The sequence below is a fragment of the Heterodontus francisci genome, chromosome 24 (genome assembly GCF_036365525.1).
Source record: "Heterodontus francisci isolate sHetFra1 chromosome 24, sHetFra1.hap1, whole genome shotgun sequence".
Taxonomy (NCBI): Eukaryota; Metazoa; Chordata; class Chondrichthyes; order Heterodontiformes; family Heterodontidae; genus Heterodontus; species Heterodontus francisci.
In genome coordinates, this window is record NC_090394.1 from 58,027,683 (window position 1) to 58,052,096 (window position 24,414).

The window sequence follows — 24,414 nt, forward strand, 5'->3', positions numbered from 1 at the left end:
AGTGGATGATCCATCTCGGCCTCCTCCTGAGGCCCCAGCATCACGGCTCAATTAGATTCATTCCACATGATATCAAGAAATAGCTGAAGGCACTGGATACAGCAAAAGCTATGGGATTTGACAACATCCCAGATATAGTTTGAAGACATTCTCCAGAACTAGCTGCACACCTAGCCAAGCTGTTCCAGTACAGCTATAACACTGGCATCTACCCGACAATGTGGAAAATTGCCCAGGTATGTCCCGTCCACAAAAAGCCAGACAAATTCAATCCAACCAATTACCACTTCATCAGTCCACTCTCAATCATCAGCAAAGTGATGGAAGATGTCTTTGACAGTGCTATCAAGCAGCACTTAATCAGCAATAACATGCTCACCGATGTTCAGATGTGTTATGCCAGGCAACTCGGCTTCAGACCTCATTACAGCCTTGGTCCAACCATGAATAAAATAACTGAGTTCCAAAGCTGAGGTGTGAGTGACTGCCCTTGACATCAAGGTAGAATTTATCCAAGTGTGGTATCAAGGAGCCTTACAAAATTGAAGACAACGGAATCGGGGGGAAAAGTTTCCACTAGTTGGAGTTATAACTAGCACAAAGGAAGATGGTTGCAGTTGTTGGAGGCCTATCATCTCAGCCCCAGGACATTACTGCAGGCATTCCTCAGGGCAGTATCCTAGCCCAACCATTTTCAGCTGCTTCATCAATGACCTTCCCTCCATCATAAGGTCAGAAGTGGGGATGTTCACTGATCATTGAATGTCACGCTAACCCACTTGAATATCACGTTAGTCACCACCATCGCACAGTGGCAACAGTGCCTACCATCTACAAGATGCTCTGCAGCAATTCACCAAGGCTCCTTTGACAGCACCTTCCAAACCTACAACCTCTACCACCTAGAGGGACAAGGGCAACAGATGCATGGAACACCACCACCTGCAAGTTCACCTCCAAGCCACACACCATCCTGACTTGGAACTACATTGCCATTCCTTCACTGTCACTGGGTCAAGATCCTGGAACTTCCTTCTTCACAGCACTGTGGGTGTACCTGCACAACATGGACTGCAGGGGTTCAAGAAGGCGGCTCATCACCAACTTCTCAAGGGATGGGCAACAAATGCTGGCCTTGCCAGCGATGCTCACATCCCATGAACAAATATAAATTAACAAATGAATGTTGCCATCCTGAGAGAGGACAGCAGGTTCGTGCTCCATGGAGCCACTCCCCCGGGCTCACCTCAGCGAGCCTAGTAATCTGTTGGAGGGCAGATTACTGGGCAGCTGTGGCACCCTGCAAGCCCCTTTGCACACTGCAATCTATAGCCATGTTGGCAGCAGTCTGAGCTTGATCTGGATGTCAACATAATCATCCACAATAAGGTTGTGGATGGCAAGGGCTTTGCTTGTGAGGAAACAGAAATCCTGCAGGGAAATGCGTAGGGGGCCCATCCACGCTTGCCTTCACATACCAGTTGGAAAGCAAACAGGTTATTCCTTACATGACTGGATGATTCTCAATTGTCAGTCTTTTTTCCCCATGACTGACATTTTTATAATTAATAAACAAATATCATCCAAGAAAGAACTTCAACAACTTACATTTATGTAGAGCCTTTAAAGTAATAAAACGTCTCAAGGTGCTTCACAAGAGCATTATAAAACAAAATAGGATGCCGAGCCACATTACGAGATATTAGGTGAGATGACCAAAAGCTTGGTCAAGGAGGTAAGAAAATGAAAAGTTACATGCAATTTTTTAATATCCCAATAATATTTCTCCCTGATTGCTCAGCAGTGTCCAGGAAATTAGTCTTCAATTCCCAGGGACTTCAGGGTCACTGTGAAGGATTGACAATCTGATTTTAGCGATACCTGAACACAAGGAGGAGACGCGTATACGGTGTTCGACCTGCAGTTGGCGCTGCCGCCGGAGGTCAGATGTTGAAGCGCACAGATGGATCGCTGTGCCGCCAGATTCCACTCGTCGACCTTTGGGACTGAAGGGACTGACAGGTGCCGGTGTTATGACTCCACTCCTGGAACATGAGAGTCAGATCTTCTTAGATTTATTCCATGAAGATGGACTCGTCATCACGGCGAAGGGGATGGGGGTGGACAGGATTCTCTTTAACTTCCTCAAGTTGTACTGTGACCCCGGGAACCTGGTGCTTGTGCTCAACACGAATGTCGCGGAAGAGGTAAATAGAGCAGCGGGGCCTGCGGAGCGGGTCCGTCCCTCTGTCTGTCTGTGGGCTCTTCATTTACTGCCTTTCGCATCCTCCATCGCGGCCTCTCCGGGATCGCCTGCTGCTTTCAGATGTTGGTGTGTCAGTTATAACATGACAGAAATTTCCAAGTCTTGACAGGCTGTAATGTTATCTCAGTGACACGTTTCATCATGCGAAAGGGGAAGAGGATTAGGTACTTCATCTACCCCAGTTTTATATCAGGTGGTGTTATCGTCTTGGCCAATGTTTACCGTTCTGTAGTTGGGCGATACTGTTTTTGTAAGATAAATATGGATGAGAAAGGCATTGGACTCATCTTGCTTCGTTTCCAGAAAAACTCTATAGTCATTCCCAATCACTAGTCTTGAACTGTTGTTGATTTTAAAGTAACTTCCTCAACCCATCCTATTCCATACTCTTTCCTATCTTCGCAACCTTTATGATTAGAGATACAGCACTGAAACAGGCCCTTCGGCCCACCGAGTCTGTGCCGAACATCAACCACCCATTTATACTAATCCTACACTAATCCCATATTCCTACCAAACATCCCCACCTGTCCCTATATTTCCCTACCACCTACCTATACTAGTGACAATTTATAATGGCCAATTTACCTATCAACCTGCAAGTCTTTTGGCTTGTGGGAGGAAACCGGAGCACCCGGAGAAAACCCACGCAGACACAGGGAGAACTTACAAACTCCACACAGGCAGTACCCGGAATCGAACCCAGGTCCCTGGAGCTGTGAGGCTGCGGTGCTAACCACTGCGCCACTGTGCCGCCCCAGACCTCTCCTCCTAAAACGCCCAAGTTTTCACAGCCTCTCCTGATAACTTAGTCCATTGATGCAAAGGCTCTTTAAACACAAGAAATAAGAACAGAAGTAGACCATATGGTCCATAGAGCCTGCTCCGCCATTCAATACAATCATGGCTGATCTGGGCTTCAATTCCATTTTCCTGCCCACTCCCCATATCCCCAATTCCCTGCGAGACCAAAAATCTGTCTATCCCAGCCTTAAATATATTCAATGATGGAGCATCCACAACCCTCTGGGTTAGAGAATTCCAAAGATTCACAACTCTTTGAGTGTATTAATTTCTCCTCAAAGGGTTGTGAATGTTTGGAATTCTCTACCCCAGAGGGTTGTGGATGCTCCATTATTGAGTACATTTAAGGCTGGGATAGACAGATCTTCGGTCTTACCTCAAGATCCTGAATATCTTACTTGTGTCTTGGTGACTGGAACTGGAGAAGTACTCAAGCTGTAGTCTGACCAGAGTAGAATTTGTATGATTTCTTAATTACTCAAGGTGTAGTCTGACCAAAAGGCTATGGCTGGAATTTTACAACCCCCCAATGAGTGGGCTGGTGGTGGTGGAGTGGGGGTGGGGGGCGCGGGATAAAGGCCTGCTCAAGTTGGGAAAAAGAACCTGACCCGAACCCGACCGATCCACAGCGGATCCGACCCGAGTCCCTCCAATTTCGCCCAGCTCCCAACCCGAACCGACCATCCCTTTACTTACCTTCTGACTGGGAAGCTCCACGAAGCTGCAGTGCATGCGTGATGATGTCATAGTGATGTCACATGCTCACAGCACAGACTCAGTTTCTTCCTGGACTCCCAGCTCAGGTAAGTTTTTTACTTTTAATACTTGCCGGCAGAGCACTTACCGTGTGTGTCCAGCCCGACCCGACCCCGAAAGCCAGACCTGGAAGAGGGGCCCGACCCAACCTGAACCTGACACGTGTCGTCAGGTTCGGGTCGGGTAGCAGGCCTTTGGGGGGGTGGGGGTGGTGGGGGCCAAAAAATTGAGTGGGAGGTGCGGGATGCCATTTCCAACACCTGCCTCCACTGCAATTTTACAGGGGGTGGTGGCAAGAAAAGGCCTGCCCGCCCCAGGCCAATCAAGGGCCTTAAGTGGCCAGTTAACTGCCACTTAAGGGCCTCCTCCCACTGCAGCATTTTACCCATGGCGGGTGGGCGGCAAAGGCCCCAAGAACACCGCCAGGTAAAACCTGTCAGCCTTCTTGCAGGCTGGGGTAAGCCCTCCTGATCGGCACCCTGTGCCCCATGGAGGGCTGTCCTCAAATTCCCAACCACTCCCAAAGCCCCAACGATCCCCAACGCACAACACCTCCCCAACCCCCCCCCAACCGACCCACCCCTCCCCCAACAACCAACCTCCTCCACAACTTACCCCGCCCCCCCCCCCCCCCCCCCCTCTCAGAGACAGGGTGAATACTGCAATTTATGGGTAGTGGGTGGGGGAAAGGGGTGAACTTTGCACTTTGTGCAGTTGTGGCTGGGGGGAAGTTGTCAACTCTGCAATTTTAGTTTAGTGGTGGGTGGATACAGGGCAAGCATTTATTTTCAGTATAGTGGGGGGCGGGGGGTGTGCAACTCTGCATTCTCTGCACAGGGCTGGAAGCCCTTTAAAAATGGTGCCAGCACCTCATAGAGTCATACAGCACTGAAACAGGCCCTTCAGCCCACCGAGTCTGTGCCGACCAACAACCACCCATTTATACTAATCCTACATTAATCCCATATTCCCTACCACATCCCCACCATTCTCCTACCACCTACCTGCCTACACTAGGGGCAATTTACAATGGCCAATTTACCTATCAACCTGCAGGTCTTTGGCTGTGGGAGGAAACTGGAGTACCCGGCGGAAACCCACGCGGTCACAGGGAGAACTTGCAAACTCCGCACAGGCAGTACCCAGAACCGAACCCGGGTCGCTGGAGCTGTGAGGCTGCAGTGCTAACCACTGTGCCGCCCTACCTGCACAGAAACAATTGATGGTGTTGTCAAGGCTGCCCCCGCCATGTGATCGCGGGGGGATGGCCACCCTGCATATTCTAATGAGCCGCCAGGCTTAAGATCGCAGTGTGCACCGCACGCGTGCCCACCACCATTTATTATGCAGCAGGAAAACAAAATCCAGCCCTATGATCTGTCATATTGATAGTTCAGTGAACACGGAAAATGCTGAACAGATGGTATGACAAATGATCTGGAATTCAACTTGGAGACCAGTGAGTGGCGATGTTTGTGCCTCAGCAGCCTGCATTCTCTTGTCATGTAATGGACTATAATGGGAGTCGTAACTGAGCGTTTTGCACAGGTCTTGCTATTTTTTACAAAAGCTGATGAATTACCCTTTGTCTGTATATTGGATGAAGTGCAGCAGCTTTGGTGTTCTGAATCACCTGCAGAATCATGCAGCAACTCGATCTCAAATGCCTCCCTTGGAACATCATTACAACCCTGGATTACTGTCCACTGCGCATAGACGCATTTCAAGAGCATCAAAGCTTCTGTAAGATGCAAGTCATACTGAAGCGAAGATACACATTGCAGAATACCTTAGATATATTGGCTTGGAGTATCCACGAGGCACACAATCTGCCCAAAATTACTCAAACCATTGCTAATGTCCGAGGAATTTCCGTGATCTTTCACACTAGTTAAAAAAACAACACACTGAAAGCTGTCCCCCACATCAAAATAGTTACCATTGCGAGTTTCGCTAATTGCCCATGTTTGCAAGCCTTCGAGGAGGCTGTGGAAATTGAACCTTTTTTTAGGCACAAGATCACTAATTGGCATGTTTTAAAAGCTTTTTTAAAAAATTTACTAAGAATCTAACTATTGTGCACCAATCTAGCAATAAATGGTCCTTCCTTCTTGTTCTTCTCCCCTCCCCCCTTTCACTTGCTTAAAGACTGTTACATTTCTAACTTTTGCCAATTCTGATGAAGGGTCATAGACCTGAAACATTAACTCTGTTTCTCTCTACACAGATGCTGCCAGATCTGCTGAGTATTTCCGGCACTTGCTGTTCTCATTTCAGAGTTCCAGCATCTGCAGTATTTTGCTCTTATTTAACAATAAATGGTTCTTTACAGCTTTCAAAATTCATTTTCAGTTATTTAAATAGTGTTAGGAACATAGGAACAGGTGTAGGCCATTTAACTTCTCGAGCCTGTTCCACCATTCAGTGAGATCATGGCTGATCTATAGCCTAACTCCATATACCTGCCTTTGTGTCATATCCCTTAATACCTTTGGTTAACAAAAATCTATCAATCTCAGGTTTAAAACTAACAATCGATCTAGCATCAATTGTCAATTTCAGAAGACAGTTTCAAACTTCTACCGCTCTGCATAAAGAAGTGTTTCCTAATTTTACTCCTGAAAGATTTGACTCTAATTTTTAGACTGTGTCTCCTGGTCCTAGAGTCCCCAAGTAGGGATATGGTTTTTCCCAACCTACCCTATCTGTTCCCCTTAATATAGAATACTTTGATTAAATCACCCCTTAACCTTCTAAATTCCAGGAATTCTAGTTTGTTTAATCTCTTCATAGCTTAACCTTGGGAGTCCAGGTATCATTCTAGTAAATCTACAATGCACTCCCTCCACAGGTACTAGACAATACCTGAAAATGCTTATTTTTTTGTGATAAACCCATTTCCAGCTGTAGTAATAAAACTTTGCCAAGTTGCCACTCTTAAATATATCAAGAAATATTTTTAATGCAGGCTTTTTAAAAATTTACATTCAAAAATGCTGCCCAACTACTGCTTCAAGAAAAGTTTTGTGTTTGGCAATATGCAAATGAGGTTCAGCAGAAAGTTGAGCACAATGAAACACTTCTGAAAACTAGCACAATTTGCACCTGGATCTCTGATTGGCCAAGAGTTTCCCCTCTGGGTGCAACGTGTTTCACCTAGGAATTGATACTGATATCTTCGTGATCTGGGGCGATGGTAAACTCCAGACGTGATACATTAGGTATATGTACTTCTGGACACTGTTACGACCAACCGCTCCAGTCAAAGCCCCAAATCAAAATATATGATTCAGACTGTGGTGGGAGAAACAAACTGATAATTCTAAACTAATAAATTAACTCTTTAATTAGAAGAACTAAATTCTTAAGCACTATGAAGATATAAATAACATTTAAAATAGAAAAAATTAGAGTCCTTGCAAGTTTACAGTCCAATGTTGCTTGAAGTCCTCACAGTCGTCCGATGCGGGGAAAAAAGGTTCTTCCACAGTACAACAGTCCGTAGTCTAACTTCAGTATTAGGTGTTGCTTTCCTTCTCCAGTGAATTTCAACAATTAACAGCTTGCAAACACTTACAATAGAATCAATCTGACTTTAGAGTTTTTGAGGGATAAAAAATTGTCACAGTCTAACTTCCCTTCCTTTGGTTTAAATTACCAACGATCTCTGTTTTGGCTTGACTTTTTTTAGAATTTTGAGAGATAATAATTGAACAGACTAAAATCCTATTCCTTCAGTTTAAATAGTTGAGAGCTCTTTTTCAAGGTGCTGTCACCACAGCTGTCTATGTCCATGTCTGTGTTCTGTTAGAACAAACTGTCTTCAACTAAAAAGCTAGTTCAAAATTGAATTGTAACAAATGTATCGCTTGCTACTCACTCCCAGTGGCTGTATCTATGGTAACGAGAATGTACCCTTTGAATTGCAGTCTCCAAATAGTTGTTTCTAAGGCAACGAAAATGCACCTTCCTATAACTCCTGAGGCTTGCTGGTTCTTAAAGGCAAATCGCATATTCCCGGAAAAAACCTACAAGACCATGACAACATGTTGTTGAAAGGCCTGAGGAAAAGAACAAGGGAGCCATGGATGTGCTTAAGGAATTATTCTGCTACCCTGCCCTTCTCATGGAATTTGCCTGTCCAGGGATTGTATAATGCTGTATAGAATCAGAAATTACAGAGCGGAATGAAACCATTTTGCCTGTCACACCCAATGCCAGTAGTAGATATTCAACTGGAGCTATCTGCTGTAATCCCAATTCAACTGCCTTATCCCCATATCATTTTTTCTTTATTTTAAACCTGAACTGTCAAAAATCCAGATAATAGGTTGCCAGTTTTCAGACACCATTGGTCACCACTTTGAGGGTTAATTTGCTACGATGTGAAATAGAAAGGTTCTTCCTCACTCCATGCAGCAGCACCCCTGCCATTAGTTGAAGTAAGGAGACATTTGTAGTGTTCACTACATAATAGCATCTACATGACACAGGAATGAGTGAAATGTTAGATGATTGATTTTCTCTGTTTCAGCAATATTTTATTGAGCAGCTACGCTCTGAAGGAGTGTCCCATCTTCCTCGCATTATCACCAATGAAATTCCAAGTAATGAGCGTTATACGGTCTACACTGAAGGCGGGGTCTTGTTTGTGACTAGCCGGATTCTAGTGGTTGACTTCTTAACAGATCGTATTCCTGCAAATCTTATTACAGGTAAGTGGTCCATTTAAAAAAAATCCTTTAAACACAGATTACTCTTATCTTGCCCTGATGTTAGTTTATCTCATCTTGCTCTACCTCCTAGCAGTCCCTGTCAGTGAGAAAGATGAATGGTGTTGATCAGAGTGTTTTAACTGTTTTTGTTTGCTTTCCTTCTTGTGGAATTCCAAGGAGATAAAAATAAAATACAAATTTCTCCTGCAGTCCTCTGAGGCAATTCTTAGTGGAAATAGAAAGGAACAGTAGTATAGTGATTACGTTACTGGACTAGTAATCCAGAGGCTGACTTCAGTTCTCCCCATGGCAGTTGGGAATTTAAATCAAGTTAATAAATAAACCTCAACTAAAAAGCTTGTATCAGTAATGGTGACATTGTAACGACTGGATTGTTGTAAAAACCCAACTGGTTTGCTAATGACCTTTTAAGGAAGGAAATCTGCTATCCTTACCCAGTATGACCTATGTGTGACTCCAGACCCACAGTAATGTGGTCAACTCTTAACTGCCCTCTGAAATGGCCTAGCAAGCCATGCAATTAAGGCCAGTTAGGAATGGCAATAAATGCCAACCTTACCAGTGATGCCTACATCCCGTGACTGAATAAAGCAAAAGTATTTCAACTCGTATTCAGTTTGCTTTGAAATATATGCATTCACTAGAAAACTTTAGATAATGCAACCTCTTCTTGCTGCAGTAAAGTAACTTCAGAAGTTTTATTTCACTTTGCCATAGTGAGCTTTGGGAAATGCCAGCTGTCTGCGTTATCAAAGTTCTTTTTCTCTTTTTTTTAAAAAAAAGCTTTCCATCTGTAAAGCATTCGAAGTCTAGACTTGCCCTCTTCTATTCAGACTCTCTATTCAAAATGGTCAATAAAATGGAGGGATTGGTATTGTGGATAGCTGCCAGATTGCGCTGTGGTAAGCACAGGGAAGGTTGGATACTGTCACCTCGAGTGTGGCTACCTGACCCGAACCCGACAGGACCCGACGACATGTGTTGGGTTCGGGTCAGGTTGCTCTTCCAGGTCGGGCATTCGGGTTTGGGTCGGTTCGGGCTGGGTCGGACACACTCTATCACCACCTCCGGTACGTGGCTGCAATGTTAATGTACTTTTTAGACTTGAAAGGTTGTTTAGTTACAGTTTTTTTAAGCTTGTGCAGATAAGAAACAAGGTGAAAAACGGAAGCTAGGTTAACTGATGGTCGGGTCGGGCGCGGGAAAAAATGAAAGGACTCTGGCCGGGTCGGGCTTGGGTCGGATGTGGTTCTGTCGGGCTCAGGTCGAGTTTTATTTGCAGACCCGAGCCGGCCTTTGCTGTCGGCCACTCCTTAGGGGACTGAAGGACTTGCCTCAGAAAGGGTTAATCATCCTACGTGAGCATTCATCAGAAAGAGGACTAATACTCTGATACCCTCCTCCAACACTATTGATGGTGTCAGCTTTCATAACTGAAAATATAAATCTGTAAAATCCCAGATATAGCACTTTATTAAATTCTAGATAACTGTTCTGTATGATGTATAGAGTCAGGTCTCTGTTTTAGAAAATTTCATAATATTTACACCATACTACCAGATTGCCTGGACCTGACTCAGTTGCATAAATGTCTTCTGTGATAAAGTGACTGCTGGAATACTTTGCATCTTTGCAGGTATTTTAGTATACAAAGCTCACAGAATCATTGAATCATGTCAGGAAGCATTTATTCTGCGGCTTTATCGACAGAAGAACAAACAGGGTTTTATCAAGGCTTTCACGGACAATGCAGTGGCCTTTAGTCTCGGATTCTGTCGGGTGGAGCGAGTGATGCGAATCTTGTTTGTTCGAAAGCTGTACCTGTGGCCCAGGTAAGCACAGTAAAGAGAAATAGCATAACCTGCACTGCCTGTTGACACAAATGGAGTTCATCTGTCAAAATCCTTTAAAACACATTATTTTGGCAATTTAAAGGGTTCTTTGGGCTTCCCCAAACTTCTATTCGATGCACAGATTACTGCTTCTCCATTGATTCCAGTACTAACTCATTTTGGTCATTTCATCCAAATGGGAAAAGCAAGTTTCAAAAGGATTATTATTTTATCTATTGAGTGTAGCCCTTTACTGTTTTAAGAGGTTAACAGATGAAGTACCAATGTTCTACTGGAGATTTTTGTTCCATATTTACAGATATTGTGCTGCAAAGGTCCCAGTGTGAAGCCACTGAGTCCAAAGCAAGTACAACTGTGTTAACTTCATAAAACCCACCCAGGGCAGTGTTCTAATATTGGAGACACATGGTGGTTCCACTTGGAATCAAAACAATATCCAGGAGTTCAAAGCACTGCCAGGGCATGTAGCAGAACTTTCCTCTACTGACTAGGCAGTGTTGTCTGCCTCCTTGGACAGTAGATAATACAGCAATAGGTGAGTATATATAAACCTGATACATAGTTTTTTTTCCCAAGCCCATTACTGCTAGAACACATAGAGCTGAATTTTATTTGTGTGCTGCACTCCGCAGCGGCGCCCTATAAACACTGCGGCGTGTTTGCATTCAGCGGTAGCCGCTGAGCCCCCGTGATATTATGCACAGGGGCTCATTTAAATAAAGGAGGCGGAGAAGCGGGCCCCGATGACTTAGAGGGGGTGGTTGCATTGTCCCTGGCAACGACTCCGGTGCCACTGCGCAGACGCCATTTTTAAAGGGCTTTAAGCCCTTACAATTATTTTTAATTCTTAAATGGAAAACATTACTGATTTTATTCAATGTAAAATTATGATGGAGGCCCTTCCCCAAGCCCCCCAATGGTTATTTCATTGCCTGAAATGACCATCAATTGATATTTCAAATACCTGAACATCCCCCTCCAACCTTCAATCTTTTGCCCTTCAACCCCTTCCCATCATCCCCACATCCAGTAAAAATTGATTTCCCCACTACTCCACCCCTCCTGCCCTGAAATTTTTATTACTCCCCTCCCCACCAGGTTCTCGCCTCAGAACTCCATGCGGAGTTCCGAAGGCCTACAGAGGCTGTAAAATCGACGTGGGACGGCAGGTACGTCAATTTGAATGTATTTAATTGCAATCTACATATGAAGATGAAGGGCCCGCCGCCGGGGGGTCGGGGAGGGCTGCACCAAGGTCCCCCCGCCGCCGGTAATATGCGGCGGGCCCTTCTTGACGTCACGGGTCGAGGCGGGCCTCTCCCTGCAGAATTTTACCAGCCTCCACGACTCGCAGCATCAAGGGGCTGGTAAAATTCAGCCCATAGTGTGCAACACAGTGTCCTTAAGTTTCAAAAGAATCTCCACAGTGTTCTTTGTTTCAAAGGAAGCTCAAGAATTCTGTGAAATTATTGTAACATGGCTGATTTATCTGAATTTCAACTCTTTAACCTACTTCACTTTGGCTGGGTGCTTTTATATACATAAAATGTATGGTCAAGGCAAGACTTTACAATTATAGTTAATTGAGACAAGGTGAGTAAACAGGAGAGGTGTGTTCTACATAGTTAACTTCCAGCTTGCACTCCAAGAACAGAAGAAAAGAAAAAAAACACCAAACTCATATTTAATATTTCAGGCACTGGAAGGACATTTGATCTTTTAATATCTTGATCTGCCAACAAAAGGCTCTTTCTACCGCTGGTCTCAGTTAGAAAAAAATCCACTTTGAAACTTGTACAGCTGAAATGATGAAGATGAATTGCTGACAGAAGCTGGGTATTGAAGATGTGTCCTGTGTACTAAATAGAATGTTTGTTTGGACTTTGTAGTCTGTCCTCTAAACTATTACTTGACTTTTAATATAAATGTGCTATTCCATTATAGCATGTACATTATTTTTAGGGTTCCTAAGAGTCATGCATTTTATGTACTAAGTGCTTGTTACAATGACCATCACATTAACGCAGTATAAGAGTAGGATCCTAACCAATAGAGTGTTGGACCCTCTCACAAGAGCAGGTATACTAGAGAGCATTGCTACGTAAAATGTTAGTCTAAATGATCTGCACTGTGGCTTCGACACTTAGGTTTTCCCCCCCAAAAAATCTAATCTTGCCACTATCCTAATCCAAAACCCAAAATGAAGGGAACTATTCAAACTCTTAAAATATTCCCTTCGAGCTCACATTCAATTTCTAGCAGTTACCCATAGCAAATGTCTAGATCATTTACTCTTAATAGGAGGTGACGTTATTCATGTATGTTTATTACTTTAAAATGTTCATAATGCTATAATAATATTAAATGCTGGTGCCAAAATCCTTGCTGACTTTCAGTGTCTGAAATTCAGAACTGTTTTTAAACAACATGATTAAGTTATTGGGCCTCCAATTCAGTCATAGAATTAAACATTTTAAATGGCATTGTATCCAGTTTTGAATATGCTTTTCTTGGAGCTGCATTAGCTACATTTTCCAACCAAAATACCTATTTGGAAATTTCCAACACGGGATAACCAGCTTGTTGAAATGAATTTAATCACAGTTGGGTATAAAATGAAAATTTTTCATAAACTTGGAACACTGGTATTAAGAACATAAGAACTAGGAGCAAGAGTAGGCAATTCAGCCCCTCGAGCCTGCTCCGCCATTCAATACGATCATGGCCGATCTCATCTCGACCTCAACTCCACTTTCCTGCCCGTTCTCCATAACCCTTCAACCCATTTCTAATTAAAAATCTGTCTATCTCCTGCTTAAATTTACCCAATGTCCCGGCATCCACTGCACTCTAGGGTAGTGAATTCCACAGATTCACGACCCTTTGAGAGAAGTAATTTCTCCTCATCTTTGTTTTAAATCTGCTACCCCTTAACCTAAAACTATGGCCTCTCGTTCTAGATTGCCCCACAAGAGGAAACATTCTCTCTATGTCTACTTTGTCAATCCCCTTAATCATCTTATATACCTCAATTAGATCTCCTGTCATTCTTCTAAACTCCAGAGAGCAAAGGCCTAAGCTGCTCAATCTCACTTCATAAGACAAGCCCCCCATCTCTGGAATCAATCTAGTGAACCTTCTCTGAACTGCCTCCAATGCAACTACATCCTTTCTCAAGTAAGGGGACCAAAACTGTACGCAATACTCCAGGTGCGGTCTCTTTAATGCCTTGTACAGTTGCAGAAACACTTCCCTACTTTTATACTCTATTCCTTTAGCAATAAATGCCAAAATTCCATTTGCCTTCCTTATCACCTGCTGTACCTGCAAACTAGTTTTCTGCGATTCATGCACGAGGACACCCAGATCCCTCTGCACTGAAACACTCTGAAGTTTCTCTCCATTTAGATAATTTGCCTTTCTATTCTGCCAACCGAAATGGATAACCTCACACGTTTCCACATTAAAATCCATCTGCCAAATTTTGGCCCATTTATCTAATCTATCCATATCCATTTGTAGATTTCTTATTTCTTTATTGCAACTTACTGTCCCACCTATTTTAGTGTCATCTGCAAATTTGGCTATAGTACCTTCTATCCCTGCATCCAAGTCATTAATATAGATTGTAAATAGTTGGGACCCGAGGACCGAACCCTGTGGCAACCCACTAGTTACATCTTGCCAACCAGAAAAAGACCCATTTATCCTGACTCTCAGTTTTTTGTTGGTTATCCAATCCTCTATCCAAGCTAATAAATTGCCCCTAACCCCATGTGAACTTACCTTTTGTGCAGCACCTTATCAAATGCCTTCTGGAAGTCCAGATAAACTACATCTACAGGATCCCCATTATCCACTTTACTTGTTACAGCTTCAAAGAACTCTAGCAAATTAGTCAAACACGATTTACCCTTCATAAAACCACGCTCACTCTGATGGATTGAGTTTTGACTTTCTAAATGTCCTATTATTACTTCCCTAATAATGGATTCTAATAATTTCCCAACGACAAATGTTAAACTAGCTGGTCTATAGTTTCCTACTTTCTGCCTTCCTCCCTTTTTGAATAAGGGCGTTATATTAGCTTTTTTCCAATCCACTGGAACCTTTCCCTTATCCAGAGAATTTTGGAATATTAGAACCAATGGATCCACTATCTCCACTGCCACTTCCTTTAAGACCTAGGATGTAGGCCATCAGGCCCTGGGGACTTGTCTGCCTTCAACCACAATAGTTTGCTCAGTATTTTTTCCCTAGTGATGATGATTGTTCTAAGTTCCTCCCTTTCTATAACCTCTGCATTACCTGATACTATTGGGATGGTACTAATGTTCTCCACCGTGAAAACTGAGGCAAAGTACTGATTTAGTGTCTCTGCCATTTCTGGCAGAGTAATTTGGCCTCATATAGGAAAATAAATATTTTCTGATGGAATTACTTATCCTAAAGAACTGTTTACTGGAGGCCTGTGCCCTGCATCTACCTTGCTGTCTTTCACTGGTATGTTTATCTGTCCTGTTAGATTCCATATAGCGGTCAGCTCTTTCCTAGAGAGGCACAAACCTGAAGTAATGGAATTGCACGTATCTCTGACGCCTGCCATGCTGGCTATCCAGACTGCTATAATGGACATAATGAACGCCTGCTTAAAAGAACTTAAACGCTACAATCCGTCGTTGGATGTTGAGGAGCTGTCTCTTGAGAATGCTGTTGGGAAGTCATTTGAAAAGGTTTGCGCTTCAGAATTTTTTCAAACAAGTGTTTTGGTCTCTGCATCCTGTTCCCTGTTTAAAAGGACTTGCCAGGTTTCAGCAAGTGGTGCTCATGAGCTGGTGGGTGATCTGGAGTTGTTTGGGGTGATAATGCCTCCATTTTCCATTTTTCTCTTTTCTTTTAGTTAATTCCTTGCTCACAGTGGAGAGGATCTCATTTCCACTTTGTGCATTACCAGGACAGCACAGTTGAGAGTTGGAATTTGCCATGTGGCGATTCACTCTCCATTATTTTTCAACCTGTACAGGCTGATGCTCAGCCTGAGTAATTGGTAGGAATTCAACCATTCCAGAAGTGCCTAATTCTACAAAATACAAATAGACTTTTAAATAGGGTAAAAGACCTGCTAAAATTGACCTCTGAGCTTACAAAAAAAATTTAAATGAAATGTAACTGTTGAAACCTTGAGTTTTTTCTGCAGCTTGAAGCAGCCTCTAGTGATTGAAGTTGAATAATAAGACTTGATCATTGTACCTCATCATCTTACACTTTGACACTTGGATCCTGCATCTGCCCCTCAACGAAATTGTTCTGAGTTTTATAAAGATTTGCATACTGTGCAAACCACGTCCTGACCGGAAGATATCACCTCTTTTATTTAGAGAATATATGAGGGTCGATTTTCATAATTTGCATATCCTGGGAATTCATTGAATTTTCCATCCAATAAACTAATTGGCAGAAAATCTCTGCAGGGTATGCCGATCTTTGTGCCCAAATTCTCCACAGTGTGCTTCCAGAGTGTGAATTTGCAAAATCTACGGCCTTGATATGGGATACACTCAACCTATCTGTAATAATGTACTTGGGAAAAAGTTTTGTAATGTTTCTCTGTTACACATTTCAAGCCTAATCTAGATACTTTCTCCAATTCACCTTCACCAGTCTTGCCATAAATGGATACCACACCCATTATGATCCAGTATTTACTTCTTCTGCCCAATGCCTAGTCATATGATAGCATGACCTCGGGGTTATAACAATAAAACCTTTTGTCATGTGAACCAGATACCATAATTGTACAATTGCCTCCATGTGCAGTTCTCCAATTTTCCAAAAGACGGACAGATCAACACTTTAGTGAGTCAGAGCCAAATATAAATCAACAAACTGGTTTAATTTACAATTAAGTAAATGTACTGAGTAACATTCATAGTAAATCTTGCGTTGCTTCACGTTAATTCAACCCCTCTACGTAGAAAAAAAATCACAGTTCGTCATACCAATGGTGGACTAAATGGTCAGTCATTTCTCTGATCCTGACTGGTTCTGAACTTAATGCGAGAGAATTTTCTCTCCAAAGTGTGTATCTTTTCCAGACTTTTACTCAACATACAGCTTTAGACCATGTGCTTCTGGCTTTTGTTCCCGAACCAGGACTGGAAAGCCAGCAGCTTAAACACTGGTCCTCTCCCCAGTGATTGACCAGTCGAGTAGCCAAAACAAGTCTTTCATTGTTTAGAGACAAGGTGAGATGCAATAAGCAACATTCCACAAACTGTATCGTCTGTCTTGAATACACACATTCTGCACTTCTGCTAAGAGAATTTAATTCCTCAAAAGTAAAATTTAATTTATAAGTCGTCTTTTAATATAAATCATACTGATTATTTCATCGTGAAATATTAGAAATCCTATTTCATGATTCAGCAATATGATCCATGTTGTACCCAAGATTATAGTATCAGAGTTCCCTAGTGAGGAATAACTAAGTTTTATGTGATCATCCAAGTTGCTTCAAAGTCTATAATGTGTATCAACATTTGTTTGGAAGAACTGAAATATCATACAATAATGAAACATCAGTGTGGTGTGGGGAAAAAACTCATAAATCCACACCCAGGCTATCCATGAAGGGATTTTTTTTGAGAGTAGTTTATCAGAATGTGGGTCCTGTACTAATAACCTTTTTGAATGTAAGAAAACAAAATACCTGGACATAGCTACTTAATTTTGAGTTTGCTTACATTCAGCAGCTGTATGATATTGCAGGTAATCTGAAGAGCCAGTATCAAAATAAATAATCAGCTGAATCTATCATGTTGATTGTCAACAAAGCAGAAACAAGTCCTCGTACATCTGGCCAAAATAGGAAAGATCTAGTACATATACTCTAATACTGCCCCAATCTGTGTGTCAGCCGACTGACAAAACATACAGCAAACTACATCCAGGAAGACTCAGAGACCTATGATCGTTGGTTACTCAATCGCAGCTTCCATTGCCCTTATGTTGCCTCAGTGATGAATGCTTTTACTTTTTTTAATGACTGCTGTTTTCTTACTTTACAGGCAATGTGTTACTATTTGGACCCAGTCTGGCACCAACTTGGTGCAAAAACCAAGTCTCTGGTACAGGACTTGAAGATTCTTCGCACCCTGTTAGAGTATTTGACCCAGTATGACTGCGTTACCTTCCTCAATCTACTAGAGTCTCTTCGAGCCACTGAAAAAGCTTTTGGAAAAAATTCGGGTAATTGTAAAATTAAGTCTGAAAATTCTACTGGTAGTGTGTTCATTGTCCAGAAAAGATATCATGATCAACCACGGAATTGACGATCTACACTTTACAAATTGCTGGCACTCTGGCCATTTCTCAGAGAAATGTTTGTTTCTGATTTTGGGAAAACGTTCATCTTATGAAACCTCCCCATGGTGAATCCTGCCTTGTACTGTTTCAGCACTGCCTGGCACTTAGTATATTAGAAGGCAATGGTGCTAAAATATGTGGGGCAGGAGAAGGTTTACAATTACCAAGGTCATTCTTTCAATCCAATGTTAGTTGCCTAACAACAAATAAGATCAATTTAATAGTCTTGTTCTTTCCTTCTCTTATCTTTGAAGGATAAACAGGCAGCCGCCAATGAGCAAAGGCTGCATTTGAGGACAGTCAATCTTGATAGGCAAAGGAAAAATGAAGAGAAAGACTTGCATTTATATAACGCCTTTCACAACTTTGCAACATCCCAAAGCACTTTACAGCCATTGAAGTACTCTTGAAGGAGATAGGAAGATGAACTATGTTCATGTCTGTCAAAGAAAGAACTGTATATTCAGATCAATTCATTGGGCACAGGCATTCTAATGGTGCTAGTCAGATATAATGAGCAAGTCTGACCATGAGCAGTCCAAAAATTCTGAGTGATGATCACTACATGAAGTATATCTGCTTTTTAGTGTGGCGGGGGTGGGGAGGACCTTTGCAAGACAGCTTGCATTGCGCCAACTAGTTTGACATTCTATGTTATTTCATGACTGGGTACACCTTCTATGGCATAAGATTTGCAGACGACACAAAAATTGGCCGTGTGGTTGATAGCAAGGAGGATAGCTGTAGACTGCAGGAATATATCAATGGACTGATCAGGCAGGCAGAAAAGTGGCAAATGGAATTTAACCCAGAGAAGTGTGAGGTAATGCATTTCGGAGGTCAAACAAGACAACTGGGAAGATACTGAAAGGTGTAGAGGAAGTGAGGGACCTTGGAGTGTATGTCCACAGATCCAAGAGGTAGTAGGTCTATTAAGGTGGTTAAAAAAGCATATGGAATCCTTTCCTTTATTAGCTGAGGCATTGCATATAAGAGTAGAGAGGTTATGCTGGAACTGTATAAATCATTAGTTAGGCCACAACTTGAGTATTGTGTGCAGTTCTGGTCACCTCATTACAGAAAAATGTAATTGCACTAAAGAGGGTACAGAGGAGATTTACGAGGATGTTGCCAGGAATGGAAAATTGCAAAAATGAGGAAAGATCGGATAGGCTGGGGTTGTTCTCCTTTGAACAGAGGAGGAGGCTGAAGGGAGATTTATTGAGATGTACAAAATAGTGAGGGGCCTGGATAGGGTGGATGGGAAGGGCCTATTTTCTTTAGCAGTGGGGTCAGTGACTAGGGGGCATCGATTTAAAGTGATTGGTAGAAGGATTAGAGGGAAGATGAGGAAAAATGTTTTCACCCAGAGGGTGGTGAGGGTCTGGAACTCACTGCCTGAAAGGTTGGTAGAGGCAGAAAACCTCAACTCATTTATAAGGTGCCTGGATGTGCACCTGAAGTGCCGTAACCTGCAGGGCTACGGACCTAATGCTGGAAAATGGGATTAGGCTGGGTGGCTCTTTTTTTTTTCCAGCCGGCACAGATACGATGGGCCAAGTGGCCTCTTTCTGTGCTGTAAACGTTCTATGATTCTCGGATAGGTATAGTGGGCTGTTGGCTTCTACAAGGTTATAACTTGGGCAGCGCCATAAAAGATGTCCATATTTATGTCAGCCTTCTATGGTTACACTGGAAGCGTAATAGCTGCTGTGGCTGCATCTCAGCTTTCTGTATCATAGAATTTTACAGCACCAAAGGACACAATTCATTCCATCTCACTGGTGCCAGCTTTCTGAAGGAGCTATCCACATGATTCCATTCCCTTTCCCTTTCTCCATACCATATAACATTTTTACACATTTTAACCACTTTTGAAAGCTGTTATGGATTCTGCTCCCACCAGTGTTTCTGTAGGGCAAGCCACTTCCTAACAAACCTCTACGTGTATGAATTTTTTAAATTTATCTTTGTTGAATGATTTTGGCCAATTCATTCTTCCACATTTATATCGTAAAAGTGCAGTCTCCCTGTAAAGGAAGTCTTCCTGCTACCTGTTGCTTGTGCAAACTGGCTTCATGCTGTTAGCAGCGCAGGATGCTGTGGTCCCACTACAGGGAATTAATGCATGCGTATGAGTGAGTGATTTTTTTTTGTGCCAGAAATATACTTTATTCATAAAATTTGTTAAAGTACATTACATAACAGTTCAAATTTGGCATTCATAAAGTACAATACAGATTAATTTCTTTGAAGTACATGAGGTGCCTCACGACACTTGCCATTGCTGGTTATATTTACAATGTACATTTAATTTCATGTCACACATTCTGTGGTGCATACAGCCCACGGGTTTTACATGGTTTCCAGCCACTCAGCATTCTATGGCAGGAGGGCCTTACACAGTGGCCTTTCCCCATTGAGCATTTGCGGCAACTGCCCCAGTTTTTATGCATCCCTCAGCATGTAGTCCGGGGCCTTGGAATGTGCCAGTCTTCAGCACTCGGTCGTTGACAGCGTATGAGTGATTGTATCATGATGTCATTTCTGGGATTTTGCTGTTTCATTGGAACAGCCTGTTTCTGGCCCACTGATTTCAAAGCATTCAGCTTATGGTTACCTTTGATAGCACAAGAATAATATGAAAGCAACTTCAATAAACTGCACTATTATATTACATTTTTCTACAAGTTTTAATTAATTTTTAACAGGCAGGCCTAGCAGATAACTTTTTACCTTTGGTTCCCAATGATTGTGATCACTGGCGACACTAGTAGGATGCAAGTGTGGGTGAATTGTGCATTTGGGTCACTCTTCCCAGACTTAGCTCAAAATCTGAAAGCAGCTATAGTTTCACAGTTTACTTCTGTTTCTGCACTTCCTTGACTTCGTGATCTCTGCAGTCGACTGGGATTCTAGTCAGCTATGAAATTCAGTCATCCAACCATTTTTCCAACAATTGAATCTAACAGCACATAGAAATCTTCATTGACTGGGGAGATCATAAGCAGAACAGTCAACTGAAGTGGGATAATTGGTTAATCGGGCCAAATCTGTCCAATTTGCAATTTCACCAGGGTATTGGCATTTCACTTAGTCCTGTCAGTGTGCCAGTAGGCTGAATAAATCACTGTAATGTTTTAGAAGTTTTTAAGCTTTTTTTTGATTGCACTTCTGTGAAACACTTTGATACATTTTTTGCATTAAAGGTGTAGTATAAATCCAAGTTGCTGTTTACTTCATTTTGTTGTGTGGGGTTTTCCAGCACCATTGACTGCTTCTGTAGATAAGCCTTTGCCCCATACATACCAAACAGTGCTTTCACTTGTACTGATATCTAGCATTCTCAGGATCAGACAGGAAACCCTCTTCGCTTTGTTTCATCTTACTAACTTTATCAGGTGCCCTCATGCAATTTTCTTTGATTTATGACAAGACTGGTACTTGGGCTTTAGCTGCCAAGCAAATTTGGAACAGACACAGTATGTAGTTGTAGTTATTTTACTGGCCCAGTAATCCAGAGGCTTGGATTAATAATCTAGAATGTGAATTCAATTCCCTCCATGGCAGTTTGAGAAATTGAATCCAGTTTAAACAAAAATCTGGAAGTAAAAAAATCAATGCCAGTAAAAGTAGCAGCTTGTTTTGTTGTAAAAACACAGTTGGTTCACTAATGCTGGTTCACTAATGCATTTTGGACAAGTCAGTTTGTGGAGGGTGACTGATGGAAGACATTCGTCCCCATTCTGTCCTCCCTCTCCTAGCTGCAGTTGCTGCAGTTTTGATGGGAATTAGCAGCAGTAATAATGGATATTACCATGGTGCTGGCAGACTGATCAACTCACTTTTTGTTAAGTTATATTTTAGAGTCTTGTTAAGTATCTTGAGCCAGTTTTGTAGACATCAGCATTTAAAAATGCATTTATTAAAAACATTGAGTACTGTGAAAAAGAGATCAAAAAGCTGAGTTTGGCAAAATAAAATGTGTTCTCATGAAATTCATGGCTTAACCTGGTATAGCTACAATGGGAAATACCTTCAATGAGACATTGCTATCATTAATATATTCCTTGAATGCTTCCTGTGATTTTTCCTGCATCCACCCCTCGCTACTGGTGTCCTATGCAGGACCAGATGGCACCCTGGCTGCTGTTGCAGAAGTCGCCAGTTGCAACTTGGAAGGGGCCAGTGGTGTAACGTTGAGAGCTGTACTAACTTTGACAGCCACTGGCAGAGTTGTTTGATTACTTGTCTGATCCTGAGAATGCTAAATATCAGTACAAGTGAAAGCACTGTTTGTTATGTGTAGGGCAAAGGCTCACCTACAGAAGCAGTCAATGATGCTGAACCACCAGTGTACAGAAGGTGGCATCATGCATCCAGCTTTCCTTGATATTGTATCCTTGACTAGATGATGAAACATTGACCCATTTGATGCCATAAAGCATAATTAATGAATATTGTTTTGTGTTGACAGGTTGGTTATTTCTGGATGCCAGTAATACGATGTTTGTGAATGCTCGAGCCAGAGTGTACAAGCGTCCTGAGGCGAAGCTTAAAAACTCAGGAAATGTGGCAAAGACTGAACCAAAGGAAACGGACAAGACAGGTGTATATATAATTTTCGTCACCACTGCCTTGAAGGCTTCAAATGAATTGAGGTTCCTTTTGCTGCTTGCTGTGGGAAACCTTTGTATGTTTCCAGGATTACCTTTTTGGTTACAGGGAATTTTGACTTGCAGAGGGTGAGAAATCCTGATTCCCAGTGGTTTCTTCATATTGTGTTCTGTGAGCATTCTTCATTGTGCTGTGGTCAAGAGAACTAACAATGCACTAACACTTTTTATGGTTGGTCAAGCCACCCACCATTCTGCTTGTGAGGAGTTTCTTTTGCCTGCAATCTATCTGGGAGAGGCTCAAACCTATGCTTTGCAGTTGCCTAATGAACCATTAGTGACTATCCTCCTGGGGAGGAGGGAGAAGTAAAGCAAGGGCTCTTTGGGGCCAAGGTGACTTCAGGATGATGCACCTAGCAATGAAAGTTTGGCAGACTTGGTAATTTGACACCCAAGCCAGGCAGATGTGCAGTGTCTTTGATGATTGACCAGCCAGCCTGATTCACTTGCAGAATCTGGAAGGAGATAACGGTTACTGGGATTTCGAATTCTTTCCCACACTGCTCCAGCCCCCTCTTCCCCCACCTTCCTCCCCCCCCCCCCCCCCCCACCCCCACCCCCAGCCATTAGGTGCACCTGATTGGACAAGTAGTGGGAAGCTGAAACTGATCACTGACGATTGCTCTGATAGACTGTAAACTTTTAGCTGGCTAAAAGTCAGTATCTATGTGCTCTGCCAAAGAACAGTACAGCACAGGAACAGGCCATTTGGCCCTCCAAGCCTGCGCCGATCTTGATGCCTGCCTAAACTAACACCTTCTGCACTTCCGGGGCCCATATCCCTCTATTTCCTACCTATTCATATATTTGTCAAGATGTCTCTTAAACGTCGCTATCGTATCTGCTTCCACCACCTCCCCTGGCAGCAAGTTCCAGGCACTCACCACCCTCTGTGTAAAAAAACTTGCCTCGCACATCCCCTCTAAACTTTGCCCCTCGCACCTTAAACCTATGTCCCCTAGTAACTGACTCTTCCACCCTGGGAAAAAGCTTCTGACTATCCACTCTGTCCATGCTGCTCATAACTTTGTAAACCTCTATCATGTCGCCCTTCCACCTCCGTCGTTCCAGTGAAAACAATCCGAGTTTTTCCAACCTCTCCTCATAGCTAATGCCCTCCAGACCAGGCAACATCCTGGTAAACCTCCTCTGTACCCTCTCCAAAGCTTCCACGTCTTTCTGGTAGTGTGGCGACCAGAATTGCACGCAATATTCTAAGTGTGGCCTAACTAAGGTTCTGTACAGCTGCAACATGACTTGCCAATTTTTATACTCTATGCCCCGACCGATGTAGGCAAGCATGCCGTATGCCTTCTTGACTACCTTATCCACCTGCATTGCCACTTTCAGTGACCTGTGGACCTGTACGCCCAGATCTCTCTGCCTAAGGGTTCTGCCATTTACTGTATACCTACCACCTGAATTAGACCTTCCAACGTGCATTACCTCACATTTGTCCGGATTAAACTCCATCTGCCATTTGTCCGCCCAAGTCTCCAACCGATCTATATCTTGCTGTATCCTCTGACAATCCACATCATTATCCGCAACTCCACCATCTCATTTAAAAGGTGCCTGGATGTGCACCTGAAGTGCCGTAAGCTGCAGGGCTACAGATCAAATGCTGGAACGTGGGATTACGCTGGGTGGCTATTTTTTTCGGCTGCGCAGACACGATGGGCAAAGTAGCCTCTTTCTGTGCCTTAAACTTCCTGTGATTCTATGAACCAGTGTTTGTGTTTTGCTTTTATTTAGAGGAAAAGAAGGATCTTGTCCTGGAGACAAACCCAAAGTGGGAAGCATTGAGTGAAGTGCTAACAGAAATCAAAAGGGAAAATGAGCCCAATGAAGCATTGACAGACTCAGGGGGTAAGCTGTCTAAACAGCTGGAAGAATTGAACACCTTGTTTTCATTTGTCTAACTCCAGAATGCATATATTAGTACTGATTGTAGGAAT

At 42.8% G+C, this 24,414-nt stretch overlaps 1 protein-coding gene across 2 annotated transcripts in view; it reads left to right on the forward strand.

The window, feature by feature from the left end:
• The first annotated feature begins 2,000 nt into the window (after nucleotides 1-2,000).
• The window catches only part of ercc4 (excision repair cross-complementation group 4), a 38,013-nt gene continuing 15,599 nt past the window's right edge, over nucleotides 2,001-24,414 (forward strand). The window contains exons 1-7 of one of the 2 annotated variants that reach the window (XM_068056254.1): nucleotides 2,001-2,207; nucleotides 8,361-8,541; nucleotides 10,199-10,394; nucleotides 14,941-15,148; nucleotides 17,483-17,663; nucleotides 22,258-22,389; nucleotides 24,212-24,325. In XM_068056254.1, the coding sequence (XP_067912355.1) occupies nucleotides 2,034-2,207; nucleotides 8,361-8,541; nucleotides 10,199-10,394; nucleotides 14,941-15,148; nucleotides 17,483-17,663; nucleotides 22,258-22,389; nucleotides 24,212-24,325 (1,186 nt within the window). In that variant the 5' untranslated portion in view covers nucleotides 2,001-2,033. Of the gene's footprint in view, nucleotides 2,208-8,360; nucleotides 8,542-10,198; nucleotides 10,395-14,940; nucleotides 15,149-17,482; nucleotides 17,664-22,257; nucleotides 22,390-24,211; nucleotides 24,326-24,414 lie in introns of those variants that run through there. The other variant, XM_068056255.1, reaches the window with a different exon arrangement.